Source organism: Armigeres subalbatus, chromosome 1 (assembly GCF_024139115.2).
Source record: "Armigeres subalbatus isolate Guangzhou_Male chromosome 1, GZ_Asu_2, whole genome shotgun sequence".
NCBI classification, from domain to species: Eukaryota; Metazoa; Arthropoda; class Insecta; order Diptera; family Culicidae; genus Armigeres; species Armigeres subalbatus.
The window spans coordinates 272,353,657-272,371,074 of NC_085139.1; the positions used below are offsets into that span (position 1 = coordinate 272,353,657).

General features: G+C 38.0%; 1 protein-coding gene across 4 annotated transcripts in view; it reads right to left on the reverse strand.

Annotated features, from left to right (window-relative positions):
* Nucleotides 1-17,418, reverse strand: part of LOC134207614 (uncharacterized) — a 531,539-nt gene that overhangs the window by 59,454 nt on the left and 454,667 nt on the right. For all 4 annotated transcript variants that reach the window (XM_062683333.1, XM_062683334.1, XM_062683335.1 and 1 more), the window contains one exon: nt 2,330-2,442. In XM_062683333.1, coding sequence (XP_062539317.1) covers nt 2,330-2,442 — 113 coding nt within the window. The remainder of the gene's footprint in view (nt 1-2,329; nt 2,443-17,418) is intronic.

The window sequence follows — 17,418 nt, forward strand, 5'->3', positions numbered from 1 at the left end:
GGTTTGGATTGGTTTGGATTGGTTTTGATTATCAGTCAGTTGGATCGATTTGGATTGGTTTGAATTGGTTTGGATTGGTTTGAATTGGTTTGGATTGGTTTGAATTGGTTTTGATTTGGTTGGATTGAATTTGGATTGGATTTGGATTGGTTTGCATTGGTTTGGATTGGGCTTGTATTGGTTTGAATTGGGATTGGTTTGGATTAGATTTCGAATGTATTTGGTCTGGATTTGAATTTTGGATTGAATTTGGATTAGATTTGGATTGGTTTGGATTGGTTTGGATTGGTTTGGATTGGTTTGGATTGTATTTGGATTGGTTTGGAATGGTTTGGATTGGTTTGGATTGGTTTGGATTGGTTTGGATTGGTTTGGATTGGTTTCGATTGGTTTGGATTGGTTTGGATTGGTTTGGATTGGTTTGATTGGTTTGGTTTGGTTTGGATTGGTTTGGATTGGTTTGGATTGGTTTGGTTGGTTTGGATTGGTTTGGTTGGTTTGGATTGGTTTAGATTGGATTTGGATTGGTTTTGATTATCCAGTCAGTTGGATGGTTGGATTGGATTTGAATTGGATTTGGATTGGATTTGAATTGGATTTGATTTGGATTTGGATTGAATTTGGATTGGATTTGGATTGGATTTGGATTGGATTTGCATTGGATTTGGATTGGGCTTGTATTGGATTTGAATTAGGATTGGATTTGGATTAGATTTCGAATGTATTTGGACTGGATTTGAATTGGTTTGGGATTTTAGTTGGATTTAATTTGAATTTTGATTGGATTTGAATTGGATTTGGATTTAATTTGGATTGGATTTGGATTTAATTTGGATTGGATTTGGTTTGAATTTGGATTGGATTTGGATTAGATTTGAATTGTATTTGAATTGGATTGTAATGAGGATTGGATTTCGAATGGATTTGAATTGGTTTGGGATTTTTTTGGATTTAATTTGAATTTGGATTGAATTTGAGTTGATCTTAAATTAATTTGGAATTGTATTCGGATTGGTTTTGGATTGGATTTGGATTGGATTTAGATTGTTGGACTTGTCAGACACTGTCGGACGAATGTCCGAACATTTAGGTGGTAGTTGTGAAGAACGGGTTTTGCATCTTTTATCAATTTTTTTAAAGTCTGCGTAACAAAATAGATTAATTTATTTTAACTTCTCTTGGTGCTGTTTCCAAGCATTTTGGAATTCTGATTGGAGAAATATTGTTCCGTAAACTTAAGCCGTACATCGCAACAGAAGAACATGGATTCCACCAGACGTTCTACAACCACCAACTTATTACAATTCGCATCGTTCTGCATTAGTGGAATGTATCCAGAGGCGAGCAGATTGACGCAGTATACACCGACCTCAAGGCCGTTTTTGATAGGATCGATCATCGGATTTTATTTGCCAAGCTAGACCGCCTTGGAGTGTTTAAAGGCATTGTGCAATGGTTTCAATCCTACTTTTGCATTCGGATGTTGTCTGTAAAAAGCTTTTCAGTTTTGACAAAATTCAAGAGACGTTTCAATACTCACCCCCATCCTCATTTCTCATTTCAAACTTCTCTCTTTTAAATTATCATAATTCACCCACACATTTTAACATTCACTATTGTTCAGTCAAACGACGATTCCGGCCATATGATCCGTTCAGCAATCGACATTTACGGTCGCATGATCCGTTCGGAAAACTACATTTTCGACTAAATGGCCTGTTCGGCCAAATGGCCCTTTCTGCTAAACGACCATTTCGGCCAAACGGAATTTTCGGCCGTTTTACCCATTTAGCGAAACCACCTTTCTGGGTTCAGTCAAATGACCAATTGAATTTTGTCGAAATATTTAGCTATTAAAACCCTTCCGGACTTTATATAAGACGTAAGAAATACATCGAAGCTACTTCTCAAAATTTACCCAATTCTAACACTTTCATCTTAGCTTGTATCAGCTGTCAAAATTATCGAAAAGAACGAGCATAACTTTTGTATATATCCATTTTCGCTGCATATCAATAGGCCTTATTGGTTTAATTTGTTGAATTGTTTTTAATCGCATAGTTTGTACTGTTTGCATAATTTTGATCAAACTTCTGATTTTTTTTAACTAGGAAAACCTAATTTTAAATTTTCTTTTTCTCTTCATTTCAACAAATATAACTGATCAGACCATTGTAAATTAATGTCAATGTCGTCAATGCAATTAACTTTGATTGAACTGATTCAAATAAGGATGCGGACTTGCAACTGCTCAAGCAAGCGTGCTTGTAGAAACGCATTCTGCTGTACCTAAAATTCCCAGAGTCCTAAAATCTTTGAATGCACTTACCTCGATTTCTTGTGCCTGATCTTCGATGATATTCTGATGGTGTTTGAGCGAAGTTTCCAGTTCCTTATTCCGTTCGAGCAAGGTCTTTCCGAGTTCCGCCGCCAGTTGCAGATCTGAAAATAAAAACAAAAACAAGAGATTGAAACACGCGATCTCGAAGTTAATCACCGTAGGCTAATCATGACGTTCGTTTAATTAGGCTTGAGGTAGCGAATTATCTCTGAACACCCCCCCAGAACTATAATTCGAGTGCATCATGTTAGTATGTACCAGCAAACGTGCGTATAATTTGGCGCAGCAGTTCCGGCTGTCAATGATAATCCTCATCAACCACCTCCTCCCCCTCACTGGCCGGTGGATAATTTCGTCCAACCGAAATCAAAACAAACGATATGGACTTGAACTGTGGAGCGTTACGCTTTAATTCGGAATTGCGACCAAGCGCCGCCGCGCGCATCGCAATCATCGTATGATCATGGCGAGCCACCGATTACGGACAAATCGCCCAGAAAATTGTCCAAAAATTATCCGACCGCATTGATTGGCCGAGCCAATGTAACGGAAGGAAGTGAAATCGATCCGATGGGTATTGATTGGCGAGCGGATTATTTCCATAGTTGAAATCTAATGTCGACTGTCTTACCACTCTGTGGTGGCAACACGCTGGAATCGTGCTATACGAATATGTCTGGCATGATGTGATTTAAATGTAAATACCTACTCTGTTTTCGCCTATTTGAAAGCACTGAGAATTAAATTATCCAAGCATTTAAAGTGCAAAAGACGAGGAATTTCAAATGGCAGTTTACGCGATCTGGTAATCGCATTTAACGCCGCGCTTAATTTTAATTGATAATATTAAGTAGCGCGGTATTGCTTTTAAATCGAAAGTTTTTATTAAGAACGTTTAAGTTTTTTTTTTGAAAATTACATTTGTTAAAAGACTGTCTTGCTTCTGGGTAAAACGAATAATCAAGATTCACCAGAATAAGAATTTTAGTGGCACTGATGCTGTGTGACGAAGAGTTGTTCGATTAATCAGAATTAGGACTTTTCACTTATGTTTGTTAATATTAAAAAAAATTGGATGATGATGACAAAATTGGATGCCAATCTAATTATATGCATTATGCTAATTTGATGCTAATTATCTTTTGTGCGACAATAAAAGCTGTGAAAATTTTACGACTAGCTCAGGTGTACAAATAACAGCACTCCAACGCCTGTGAGCACAGCCCTTGGGTTGAAAAATCTCGATAACGAAGATAACAAGGCACTGCACCATTGCGCTAGATATTAAACCGAAATGACGTTCGCACCACGCTGGAGATAACACCTCGTTAGTTTGCAAATTGTGCAACGTGCGATCGTAAATTGTCTGCCCGCTCCGTTTGAATAATCAACAACAACCAGATCATCAAGATGTGTCTGATATGTAAAGTTTCCTCGCCCTCACGTGCGTCCTCCCTGGAGGCCGCACATTTAACGAGTCGATTATTCATCTCACCAGTCTCAGTCGTTGAATCTTATGGGAAAAATCGAAAGCGTTCCGGCACGGTTCTGCCGCTTTCCAGCGCTGAGTTGTTCCCCTCGAACTTCAAGGCCACCTTCGTCATATTTGCATTACCTTCGCAGAAAGCAGCAAGCAAAAAAAAAAAAACTCAGTAGGCGATCTGTCAATCTGTCCCCTCGAAGCTTACCTCGATTCAAGTTTTTAAAGAGGTGGGAAAACTTATTTTTAACCGTTTTTATTTGCACACTGGAACAATGGCTTGTTTAAAAATGCATTCCCTTTCGAAAGGGAAGAGAAGAGTGTGGTATAGAGTGGAAGAAGAAGGGGGGACAATCTGGCGCAAAGTACATTTGCACACAATTTTAGATAAAAAATCATAAATATACGCCGTAAGGCAGGTGAAAGAGAACGACGATGAATCGTGAAAAATGGACGGGATTTTCCCACCATATGGTTACGGCAGAGGCACAACCAGCAACCTGTACGCGAAATAACTGACTTTACGCAATATTTATTAGAACAAATAAAAATGTTTTATAAAGACCCTCAAACACCAGTAGTGGTAAATGGATCCCGTGTGTTGTGATGATTGATGGGCCAAAATAGCAAAAGTTATGGCGCTGTCAGGTGCAAAATTATGGCATCGGAATGGACTCTTTTGGCGCGGGCCGGTACAATGGGTTGTTATGGCCAAGGAGAAACACGGGTAACGAATGATCAAGATGATCAGAGGTGGAAACAAAGGTTGCGTTGCGTTGTTAGTCCGAGTCATATCTATTTAATGCTGTACTAAAATTAGTAATTTAAAGCAAATTGAAATTCATGAGATGTGTCCACTGAAAAAAAAAACTATTACCGCGCATTAGAATTCAAATACTAGAATGTAACAACCTTGTGGTGATACTGCCAAAACACCAACTGAACGCTTTGATGGTCGTGCGAAAAATTATTGTTTGCAGTGAAAGCATAGCCTTCTAGTAACGTTATGGTACAAATAATTAAAAGAAAGACCGAACATATTTCATGAATAATGGAAAGAGGTGGAAAATGCTGGGTAAACATGTCAGTAGCTATTATATATCCAATACTATTTATAAACACAATTGATCAACAGTTGTTCTAAGTTCACTTGCCTTGACTAAACTTAGCATAAATAAGAACGAAACTGTTCGTTCATTCAATTTAAATGCGCATCGAAATTCGTTTTTTCGGGAATTTTGCATGTAGTTTTAAATGAAGTTAAACCGGTAATGTTGTCTAGAATAAGTTTAAAAATAACTTTTGAAAATTGTATAGGACCATATCCAGAAGTTCATTCAGATTTTCGCCATAGATTGTATCCTAAATTAAGTCGACGGATGGAATTAGTTTGGGAATTCTCCATGAAACCCATACAGAAAATCCGCTAATAATTGTCAGAAAAGTATATTTGAGGAATACCGAATAGATAAAATTCAGAATTTCTTCTGAAATTTATCTTCATTTGGATTTTTTTTATTCATTATAAAGTTCTTTCAGAATTTGATTTGACGGAAATATTTGAGCCTTGATTATATAAGTCCATCCAAAATTGTTTTTCGAGAATTCTTCCTAAAAAACTTCTATGTTCTTCCAGGAATTTCTATGGAAGTAGCTTCAAGATTTTTTTTCCAAAAACTCCCTCTGAAATACTTTCTGAAGCTCCTTCAGTAATTCCTCCGGAATTTCCTCCAAGCATTCCTTTGGATCTCCCTCAGGAATCTCTCCGGAACATCCACCAGGAATCTTTTCGGAAGCATTTCTAGAAATCGCTCCAAGAGCACTTCCAGAAATCGCTCCTGATATTCCTCCCGCAATCGCTCCAGAAGTTCCTTCAGGAATTCCTTCGGAAGTTGTAAACTCTTCCAGGAATTCCTTCGGATGTTCCTCTAGGAATTTCTTCGGAAGCTCCTCCAGAACTTCCTTCGGATGTTCCACCAGAAATTCCTTCGGAAGTTCCTCCAGAAATTCCTTCGGGTGTTTCTCGTAAGTTCCTCCAGAAGTTTCTTCCAGGAATTTCTTCGGAAGTTCTTCCAGAAATTCCTTCGGATTTTGCTCCAGAAATTCCTTTGGAAGTTTCCCTAGAAATTTCTTTGGAAGTTCTTCCAGGATTTTTCCGGAAGTTCCACCAGAAATTCCTTTTGAGGCTCCTCCGAGAATTCCTCCGGAAGTTTCTCCAGGAATTCCATTGTAAAATCCTTCGGGAGTTCCTCCACACAGTTAAAAATTCTGAAAATTACACGCCATGGAAATTTTTAAACGGTGATTTTTGTGTTCAATGGCCTATAATTTTACATCCAACTTTTTCTTGTATGCAATATTGAATACAAGCTCTATAGTAAAGACGACCTGTAATTTTAAAAAGTGATGGAAGAATGAGTCGAATCTAACGGAGCCTTTTTGTTACATCATATATGCTGTAACATTTTTATACTGTGCAGGAATTCCTCCGGAAGTTCCTCCGGAAGTTCATCCAGGAACTTCCTTGGACTTTCTTGGATGAATTTATGGACGATCTCCAGGAGAAACTTCTTTTGGAGCATTATTAGAAGGGGTTGCGAGGATTTTCCGAAGAAAAAAAAAGCAAATCCTGGAGGATTTTTATTACAAGCTTTTCGAAAGAAAAGAAAAAATCACTCTTAGATGAATATTGTTTAGAATTTCATCGTTTTTATCATGATATGATTAGTGGGCCCTCCTTAGCCGTGCGGTAAGACGCGCGGCTACAAAGCAAGACCATGCTCGCTCATGCTGAGGGTGGCTGGGTTCGATTCCCAGTCCCGATCTAGGCAATTTTGGGTTGGAAATTGTGTCGACTTCCCTGGGCATAAAAGTTTCATCGTGTTAGCCTCATGATATACGAATGCAAAAATGGTAACCTGGCTAAGAAACCTCGCAGTTAATAACTGTGGAAGTGCTTAATGAACACTAAGCTGTGAGGCGGCTCTGTCCCAGTGTGGGGATCTAATGCGAATAAGAAGAAGAAGAAGATTAGTCGTGGCCAACCAGGAGAGTGAAACGCCTGTCATCCGCGGTACAATGGCACTGTACACAACATCGTTTATAGTTCTTCGGTTTTTGATACCCGATTTCTGGGTGATATACCCTAATTCAGTTGCTCATATTGGGTGACAAGCTCGTACGGAGTTAGTGCCAATTATCGGCAATTAACAAATTCGGCAAATCCCTCCACATATTCATTTGAAAGTCCAAATAAGGACTCCTAATAATTCTTTCAGAATTTCCCTTGGAACTTTCTTCAGAACTGCCTCCAGCGTAGAGTTTCCATTTCCCGGCTATTTTTGTTGTCCCGGGATTCGGGATGAACTTTTTCGTATATCCCGGGAAATCCCGGAATCCCGGTTTTTTTTTCGATGTTTCCTTAGAAAACTTATTTTTTGATTTAAAAACGATTTTATTGAATGTTCAGGGGTAAAGTTCACATTTTAGAAATGCCAGATAATACAGATTTCGAATTGGAACTCAATTCAATTCTGATTTGAATCGATTCTTTCGAAAAAAAACCAAGAAGCAAATAATATTCACGTTTTTCTCGGAAGGTAGAGTACCCTTTTGGAATATATGATCGCCGAGTCCGAGAAGAAGGGTTCGCTGCCGGTTGAAGTCGGCTTGACTGTTTGCATTGTTTTGAATATGCATTGAGTTTAGACAGTTGCTGGGATTGAATTCAATACCCTAGTGACGAAAGATAGAAGATGCGCAGTAGAATCGTACTGGGCCCATAACCTATTGGAGATATGGGACCCCCCTCACAAAGAAAACACAATATTAGAGTATCCTTCAACCCATGACAGGCTATTAAGTATTTGCTACTTTTGCCAAGAGCTGCATCTCTTCCTAATCTTGATGTTAATCGTTAGTTTATCGTTTCGCGACAAAGTTAATTGTGTTCAACATAATCGCTTGCTGCGATAAAGATGAATCAACTCAATTATTATCGGAGTTCGATAATTTAACGGAAGTTAACTCGATAATTTAACAATAATGGGGTTAATAGATTACGCGATTAAAGTTGGTATACAATTTTGACAGAAGGCGAGAATTGGACAAATTGATTGCAGCGTGTTTGCCAGAATTGATTTTGATCGAAACGATACACCAAAAAAATTAGGCAGACCATCGGGGTCGGACCACTTGTACTTGCGCATGTGCTGGAAAGTTTGATGTATGAACGTCGATTGGAAGGACATGAATTGGATCAAGAATTGTTTTGGAGGCATAAAGCTCAGGAAGACTGACTCAATGTTGGGCGGCGCGAGGGGATTTGCAAGGCGAATGACAGCTAGTGTACACAACCTAGCTGTAGACGGGCTAAGGGTAGGGAGAAGGCGCCAAATAGATGTAGTTGATCTTCTACTGTAGCTACTTGTCGTTTAATAATTAGAGAGCTGTAGCTGTTGGAAAAAGTATCAGTCAGTAGCCCTCCATTGAGTGGTATAGGAATCTAATATTTTTGTGAAGGTGTTCCATTAACTATCTCCGATATTTTCATGTCTGTTCCTCTTTTACTACACGCAAAAAAACGCGTTCATGAATTCGTGAAGTAACGAGTTCACGGTGTATTTTTTCGGGAACAACAGTCACGGATTCGGGAATACAGTCACGTTTTCTGGAACGTTCTGGAAATCGTGACTGGTGTTCCCGAATCTATGAAATAAATCTCGGTGTATTTTTGCTAGTTCACGAATTCGGGAACGCTTTTTTTTTGCGTGTAATTTAATAATAAGTGGATATCGATTGTGCATCACAAAAAACCTTGGCTCCGTATATACATGCCTGAACCTACCAAATAAACGAACTTGGAAAAACCATGTCTGATGGGAGGTATAAACATATTATATGAGTTTATCACCTAAGTTGGGTTTTGCGTTCAAAACAAATAACTTTTGTAAGAAGAAAAATTACACTGTTGGCGAACCGGAAATGGAATAGTATTTTTTGTCCCGGGTATCCCGGGATTTTTGGGATTTCAAAAATAATATCCCGGGAATCAAGAAATCCCGAATTTTCCAAAATCCCGGGATTTTTTGTCCCGGGGTGTTCCGGGATGGAAACTCTACTCCAGCGTATTTCTTTTGGAAATTCTGAAGAAATTTACAAAGGCTCTTCCGAAGGTATCCTTGGAAGAATGTTCAATTACTGGCTGATTCTTTGAAAATTATTTGGAACTCCTGGAAGAGCTCCCGAAAGTATTTCTGGAGGAATTTACAAATGAATTTTTGAAGGATTTTCCGATGAAGAACCAGAGCGTATTTTCGAAAAGCATTCCTAAAAAAAAATCTGAGGAAATTGCTAAATGAATTCCTTAAGTAACTTCCAGGTGAATCCCTGAAGAATCTACGTTGGAATGTCTTATGGAATTTCCTAAAAAAATCCTAGACTTCTCCAGAAATTTCTTTGAGAATTACGTCAGGATTTCTTCCAGGAATTCCTTCAAAAAATCAAATTTCATCTGTGCGTTCTATATTCATAGTTAGAATTAAATTAAGTCGATACAAATATTTAAAAAAATATGCCCCGCTCGGATTAGTTTTGCCTAAAAATAACAAATTGAGAGGGCAACAATAAAATTTCCAGAAAGTTTGGAGGATTTTCAAAACTTTCTCTTACAAATCAAAGGAATTTTTAGATGTTTTTCATTTTAAAATTAGATAAAGGGTGTACGGAATCAAATTGCACCACTTTCAAAAGTCGATAACATTTCACCTACTGGGCTGATTACAACGAAATTTTGTGAAAGACGGCTTCAGCATGTGTTATTCACACTGCGTGAATTTCATTAAGAAACTTCCAGTAGTTTCGAAAATACAGCCGAAGGAACAGGACGTGTGAAAATAAATCTTGCGCATTCACCTCCATATTCCACATCTTATAAAAAGATGTTAGTAATCCAATTTTTTGCCTTTGACCCCGATATCACCAGAATTGCGGCAGATTGAAAGATACTGGTCTGGAATGAAAACACGAGCTTCGGAAGCCTCCAAAATTGATTACTACGGAACATAAAATGTTAATTTGGCCTTTCGCGTCAACATTTCGTATTGGTTACTAACTCCAACGTTAACATTTTCGTTTATCCGACTAATGCAGGTAAACTTTTCAAAAACTTTCTGTTTTGTCGCTTCTATAGTAAACAACCAAAATAAAAAAAAAAAAAAAAATAAGAAAAGCGCTGAAATCTAATTTTGGACTGATATTTGTCAGATTTTGAGAGAGCATCAATCTCATTGTTCAGGCCGGTTCACACTGCAGCACTTATTTATTTTTTGTTTACGATTTTGTAATAGTTAGAGGCGCCAAAAAAATATGGGTTCTTTGGGAAAGTTGACTTTAATTAGGTTAAATAATCGACTGGTTTAAGAGGTGAGCCAGCCTAGGGCTGCAAACCTCTATAATAAAGACATATATAAAAAAAAAAAAATCGACTGCGACAATAAAATTAGTTAATTTTTTGTTGGGATAGATTGCAGGATGAAAAATGTTAGCCAGGGACATGTACAAAATCTTATGAGTTCATTTAAGAGAAAAGTTTCAGTATTTGGATGTATTTAAGAATTATAGTGAAACAGTGCTACATAGTCAAAGCTTCTATATTGTATTTCAGTCCCTGAAAATTTCATGACACGCGGTTGATAGACTAATTTTTGGCGAGTAGTTCATACACCCTTTATTATTCTTTTCTGACCTGTTGGAGACCAGTAGGACATAAGTTTAAAAAATATTTGGAACGACCTTTCCTTCTCAATAGAAATCCATATACCAAGAACTTACGTATTGTTTACTCAACAAACTTCTGAATATCTAATCCAAATATCTGTAAATTACAAAATGTCCGTGCATTCCAAGATAAATTTCCAGATAATAATTTGGCTTTCCGAACAGTTTTGCAGCATAGAATATTTCTCCATTTCTCTCATATTTTATTATTTCATAGCTCAACTGGTAGTCTTATGTACACTACCGTCGCCAAGTGGCTACATGAAGCCTAAATTCGTTTTAATCAAAATAAATGCTCGCAGGCTTTGAGATTTTTTTAGATCGTATACCATTTTTCGTTGGTCTTCCATACCCACCTTGTAAGTTTTACAAATTGCAAAACATTTTTTTGCCACCTTTCAGACACGCCCTATGGTTTTCTAAACCACAAACCATTTTCCGACGGTCTTCGAGACACGCCTTGTGATTTTGCAAACCACAAACCATTTTCCGACGGTCTTCGAGACGCGCCATGTGCTTTTCAAACTAAAATATATAATTCTTCTCAATTTAACCACATGATTTCAACTTACCTCAATAAATCAGCGACAGGGTCCAAAAACTAGACTGGCAGGATTGCCAAAATGTGTGGCCCTAGGTGGCCGAAACGAAATTCTGTGACAGTGAAAAAATTCGTAGATATCCGCAGAAAAAAGCACTCAATTCCGTGAATCTACGGAAATTTCCGTAGATCTGGCATCGCTGCTATTCAGCCCCCCTGTGGCATATGATCAGTCCCCTGTGCACTGGTGTCCGATTGAGTGGATCATATGTTTGGAATCAAAACAAGCACGATGCTACGCACACCAACATATCCAATGACAGATGGAATCAAGTGAATACAATCTGCCAAATTCACTATTCAGCGATTCAGCCATCTAGGATTTTTATATGGGAGAGCCAGCGGGTTTGTTTTCGTTTTACGCTGAAAATGAATTTTTCATTCCCGCCTTCTTCTCTTCCATGAACTTGACAGATTGGAGTACCTAGTAGTGTATTCATCTTGGATGGAACTGAAAACGTTTTTTATTCAGGGTGCGGGTTGGCACTGAACCAGGTTTAAAAACGAATTCGACATCAGTTAGTGAATAGTGTTTACGAGTGATACTCAAGAAAACAGTGGGAACAAATCAAGTGACAAATCAAGTGGGTTTAAGTATGTGTATGTGTTTGATTCGAACTTTCGGAGTTAGTATGCGTTCGATGAACATACGAATGTTGGCCTAGGAAAAAGCAGTTTCAGCTTTTTCAGCAATTCGTCAGTAATTGTTAATTTAGATAAGTGAAAAATTAGTATGAAAATGCCATGAATATGCAATGATGGAAGTAAGTCGGTAGATAGCCCTAAAATATTTAATTTAATTCAAAACTATTAAGATTGAATTTTTCAGCGACAGCAGTCTTAATAAGTAGCAAATACTTTGTTGCTCCTACATCCGACGTTTCGGATAATTTATTTGACCGAAACGTCGGATGTAGGAGCAACAAAGTATTTGCTACTTATTAAGACTGCTATCGCTGAAAAAAAATCAACCTTAATAGCAAAACTTCAGTCGTCAACTCCCAAATAATTAATTCAAAACTGCATTAGTTCTAGTGCGGATACGAATGAAATCGTCATTATCGGATTGATTACGGTTTATAGAACCTTAATGACACTTTCACGAACTTTCGAATAAACATGTGGAAATTTTGCCGAAAATCAGCTTCTACAAAATGTTATCACAATCTGTCAAGTAGGTATTCGAGAAGAGAGGAAGAGAAGATCCACCAACACTGGTCTAGGATTGAATCCTCGTCCAAATATGATTATTTTGACAAAAAAAAAACACGGAAAAATTGGTTGGAAATGTGTGAACATGTTTTTGCTTATTTGAGAAAAACATATGTACATGTATTTTGAAAGGCATTTATGGAGCAATGCTTGCCGTTTCTAAATTGGAAGTGCCTTAGGGCGTTGAGTTGTGCCTTAAACTATTGATCGTGATTGATCTATTCGTTTCCCATTTTTTCTACAGTGCAAAAAATCCACACATTTTTATTGGCAAAAACCTATAATCATCTATAATCAAATCTAAAATCAAATAAATGTTTATGTGGTCTCTAATATGCAGTAATGAACCGCCCACTTTGTGTGTGCTTACATCGGCACACTAGGAGTTAACTCTCTGAAATCAGTACGGCGAAAGACATCTCAGGATCGATTTCTCAAATTTAACATTGGAACTTCATCTAAAAAATATTTGGTAGGCGTACATTCCTACATAACCGGTACCAGATAGTTTTGCATGAAAAGATCCTAATTTTAAGAAAACCCGCGTTAGATGTCTTTCGCCATAAAAATTTCTTGCGGATAACTCATGCTGGCTATTTGCGCATATACTATAGCGCCTGGATGCAGCAGCGGCCGGTAGAAAACCAGCCACTGCAAATAATTCATTGAATTTATGTGTGGATACAAATTGCATATATTTAGGCTCCCAAATTGTAAAAAAATATGTGTGCGGAAAATATATTCAATATGAAGAATTTTCTCAGTGTAGACTTTTTCATGATATTTTAAAAATAATAACCGGAAAAATTTATTTTTTTCCGAAGATTTCATTTTCGATTTTTTTCACTTTGTTGAACAGTCAGTTTCAATCCGAGAGTTAGAAGGTGCTAGCTTTGCTGCAGCTCAAGTAACTCATTTCAGACTGCCTGGTATTTCATGTCCAGTCCGAGTTCACTTTTGCTTACAATAATCCCTGCCTGTTCAGGCTACCATTATCGATTGAACAAATTTCCGAATTTATCAATCCGGAACGTATTTAGTTTTATAAAGAAAATCAGAGAACAAACAAAACGAAAAAATCTCACTAAATTACTTCATATCCGGAGTAATAGGATTATATGGCAAATATACTAACATGAAATTACGTGACCAATTATAGTTCGCGACAACTCGTTTTTGCACATTTTAACACTACTTAAGACTAACGAGGCTATATTTATAAGAAAAAGACGCACTGTCAAAATTGGAACAGCGCATTTGCTGTCAAATCGATTGTTTCAATCAAGCACAAGGTTCTTAAAGGTAGGAGTGTTGCGCCACTTGTATAATGCAGTCACTTAAGAATGAACTTTCCGTCCAGAGCAGCACCAAATTTGGAAGATCTACATATTATCCGTCACGGAACACAAACTACAATTTATCACACACTATCATGCCGAAATTAATGAAAATCGAAAAATTCGCGGTAAGTTTTTGCGCACCGCAAAACTTGACATGCGGTCTCAACCGCAGCACACTACGTTCCCTCCTCGGAAAATTCTACCAAGCGGAAGTATTTTAGAAACTTAGGAGTTTTTTTTTTGGAATATCGACACGAATTTGGTATTTTCACGAAAAATTCTAGAAGAGTTCTCTGGAGTTTCAACGATTTTTTAAAACTTTATTATAGAGACTTTTAGCCCGAAGCTGGCTCGTCTTCATTCGATGTTTTGGACAAATGTACCAATCAGAAAATTTTACAGAAATTCCTCTAATTCTTCGGAATTTCCACGAAAATGTCTGCGGAAATTCTACAGATTGTAATCGGTTTGGAAATTTATCGATCAGCGACATGGCAGATTTTCCGATCCGATCCAAAAATGTCGGCGGTGGCGTAATGCCAGAAAATGTCGATGGCACAATTGTTGTTCCTTGTTCAATAGTGACCAGCAACTTAGAAACTTAGTTAAGTTATTTATATCATTTATATCATCATTTTGATTGGGTTTTTCTACTCTATGACTTTTTAATTTGAACAAAGCGGGCTTTATAGTCATATGGCTACTGCTTCTGCCTCATACGCAGGAGGTCGTGGGCTCAATCCCAGGTCCGTTCCATTCCGAGCAAAGTAGGAACTTTGTATCTTTCTCTATATTTCTCATGTTCTAGCAATCGCTAGAACTGGAAATGGACTTCCATACCGTTTCCATCTCACTTCCTATACCTTCAACTTGAATATTCTAACAGTAATCTGCTAGAATTGGAAATGAACTAAAAAGCGCGTTTCCAAACATCCAATTAGAAATTCCATCAGTAGCTTTCTCCTATCTATCACATTGGTAGCTCGTTAACCAAGACGGACCTCTGTCTCTGCCTCTCGAACCTAACCCAAAAATTCCAACAAATTCCGCATGAACTCGTGGCAAGTGCAGAGGTATATTCGGCTTGCAGTGGGCGAGTGATTGCATCAACATTTCCTCCCATTCCCTACATTGACTTGCATTCTGACGTGGCAGGCGCCAGTATGACCTCACCAGTGCTTGTACATTGAAGATGTGTGCTAGTCCCAAGCAAACATCTGTTGGTTCCCTGTGCAAGAACAGCTGATCTGGTCATAAGGGAGTAACAACTACGAGCAGTCAATCAAGCTCAAGCTCAAGCTCATTATTAGTTTTGATTGGGTTTTTCTACTCTATGACTTTTTAATTTGAACAATTTTTATTATTTCGATATTTTTGTTCTTTTGATTTTTTGTACTTTCGATTGTTTCAATTCGACATTTTGTTTTTCGATCTTTTATTATTTGACGTTTTGCCATTGATTCGCGTCGGCGTTATTAGTACTGTGGTTTGAATTGGTTCTATTGGATATGTTCAAAGGATGTCATGAAAATAATCTGACGAAATGATTTGATGATAGAGCATTATGAAAAGGTCTACAAACTTTTGTTACTTTAGAGTTCTAGATCTGATCTAATTTTCACCTTTCAACCAAAAATTATCCGATCTTGCAAGGGTTTATTTTCAACTCACTTGAATTGGTCGGGGTTGCCTTGGATATCGATGGTATTTACCTCTTCATCACGGTTTTTTCTTGCAAATAGTGCGGGCACTACAAAAATCCCAGTCCCAAGCCATTCCTGCGCTATAGGTTTGGTTTAGACTGTCATCACCAATGTGCAATCCGCATCCAACACAAAAGAAAGGTCACCTCTTTCAATGGTACAAAGAATGTCTCTCGTTTCGTTAGCAGCCAACCATAGGACCATCCTGTCCTGAAGCATAGTGCAATGTGGTTCGGGTCAACTATTTGCGATTGAGATCAAAAATAAATGTCACTAATTAAAAGTTTTATATTTGTGTTTCTAGCTTAAAATTATAATCAAATCAAATTATTTAATCTAAAAATTGTAAGACTTACAAATTTTGCAAATGTCACAAATTTTACAAAATTTACAAATTTTACAAATTGAAAAAAAAAATTCAAAACCTGTTTATGATACACAATTTTTATGAATTTTAAAAGTTTAACAAATTCTACAATTTTTACATTTTTTTTTGAAATTTCATGAAATTTCACAAATTGTTCAAGTGTTACTAATTTTACGGGTTTGTCGCCAATTTTCTCCTATTTTTTGTCAAAAATATGATTTAATATAGTGCGTGACGAAGTTTGCCGGGTAAGCTACATAACTTAATTTTTTATGGAGTCCCACACTTTGCTGCAATTGCGATCGAGAATGGAATGTCGGTTCACACATTCACCAGCAGGGTCTTATGCGGCGGTTTGGTGCGCATCAGCCGGTGCTGGCTTGCAGCAATCGAATAAACCGATCAACCATATCGGGCACACTGAATTAGTCGTTGGAGGCGGTTGGGACTTGGGCAGACAGGCTGGTATCCATCGTTTAACATCCGAATGTAGCAGCAGTGTTGACCCCAGCCGAACCGAACGACTGCCGACAATTGTTTACATTGGTTGCCGTTCTTTTATTTTTTTTTCGTTTATCGATTGTCGAGAGACGTGCCCTCTTTTGGCCAATGAACGGCGACGACAGTTGCTGTGGGAAATCGCGCTGCGATTTGAGTAGGTACCTGTGCAGCATATTCAACCGTTTATCAGAAAGCCGCCGCCACTTTTCCGGTTCGGAAAATAACCTGTTGGGTTTTGGATTAGTTTTAACCTTTAAAGCTTTGAGCGATTGGGAGCGGCGAGGTCTTGAACAGAGATGCATCCATTATCTGGCGTTTCCTGGTTGGAATGTAGGGTTCATGACATTTGTTGTTGTTAGCTCTCGACTGCGATTGTAGACAAATGATATCAGGTCGTTATGTAGTTTGTTGATACCTAAATAGATTCATAATAGGATTTATAATAGATTTATTATAGGAGTTTGTTCCTGGTTGAACAACAACGGGTGGGATCTGGCAAATAACAAGAATGAAGATTAGTTTAACTCCTCAAGCTTAAGTATTTGAGTGTTTCTACCGTCAGCTCGATTATTCCGAAACGACTTCTCTCGTAACAAGCAGCGCATTTACAGTAAGTATGTCCCATGTTGTTCAAAATAATTACAACAATATCAATTTACTTCAATTGATTCCCCAATTACCCATTGATTGCTGCCGGCGCACATTACAGATATGGTGGTCGCTAGCAGCAACCTGCCCCGCTAAGAGCTAATCAAAATCCACCCAGTTTTCCACACACATATGGCACCAACAACCAGCGGCACCCATTTGGGCAACGACGGGCTTGTCTTTATCTCAACCCCAATTGGTTCCAGCAGCACCAGCAGCAGCCCGATAGAGATAGTTGGCGGCACATCGAAGCCCCAAGTAGGGGCTCATTTTCGACATCCAATTATTCATGGAAAAGGGTCTGGTAAATGCGCGCTCGCGCGTGCTCTGCACTTGCCGAAGGCAACTTAAACGGAGTGGCTCGATTTCAGAAGTGCACTCACAGCCATTTACTAACCATATGTTAATTGGGCTCTTTTTTTTTTTGCTTAATCAGACCTACCGCGCC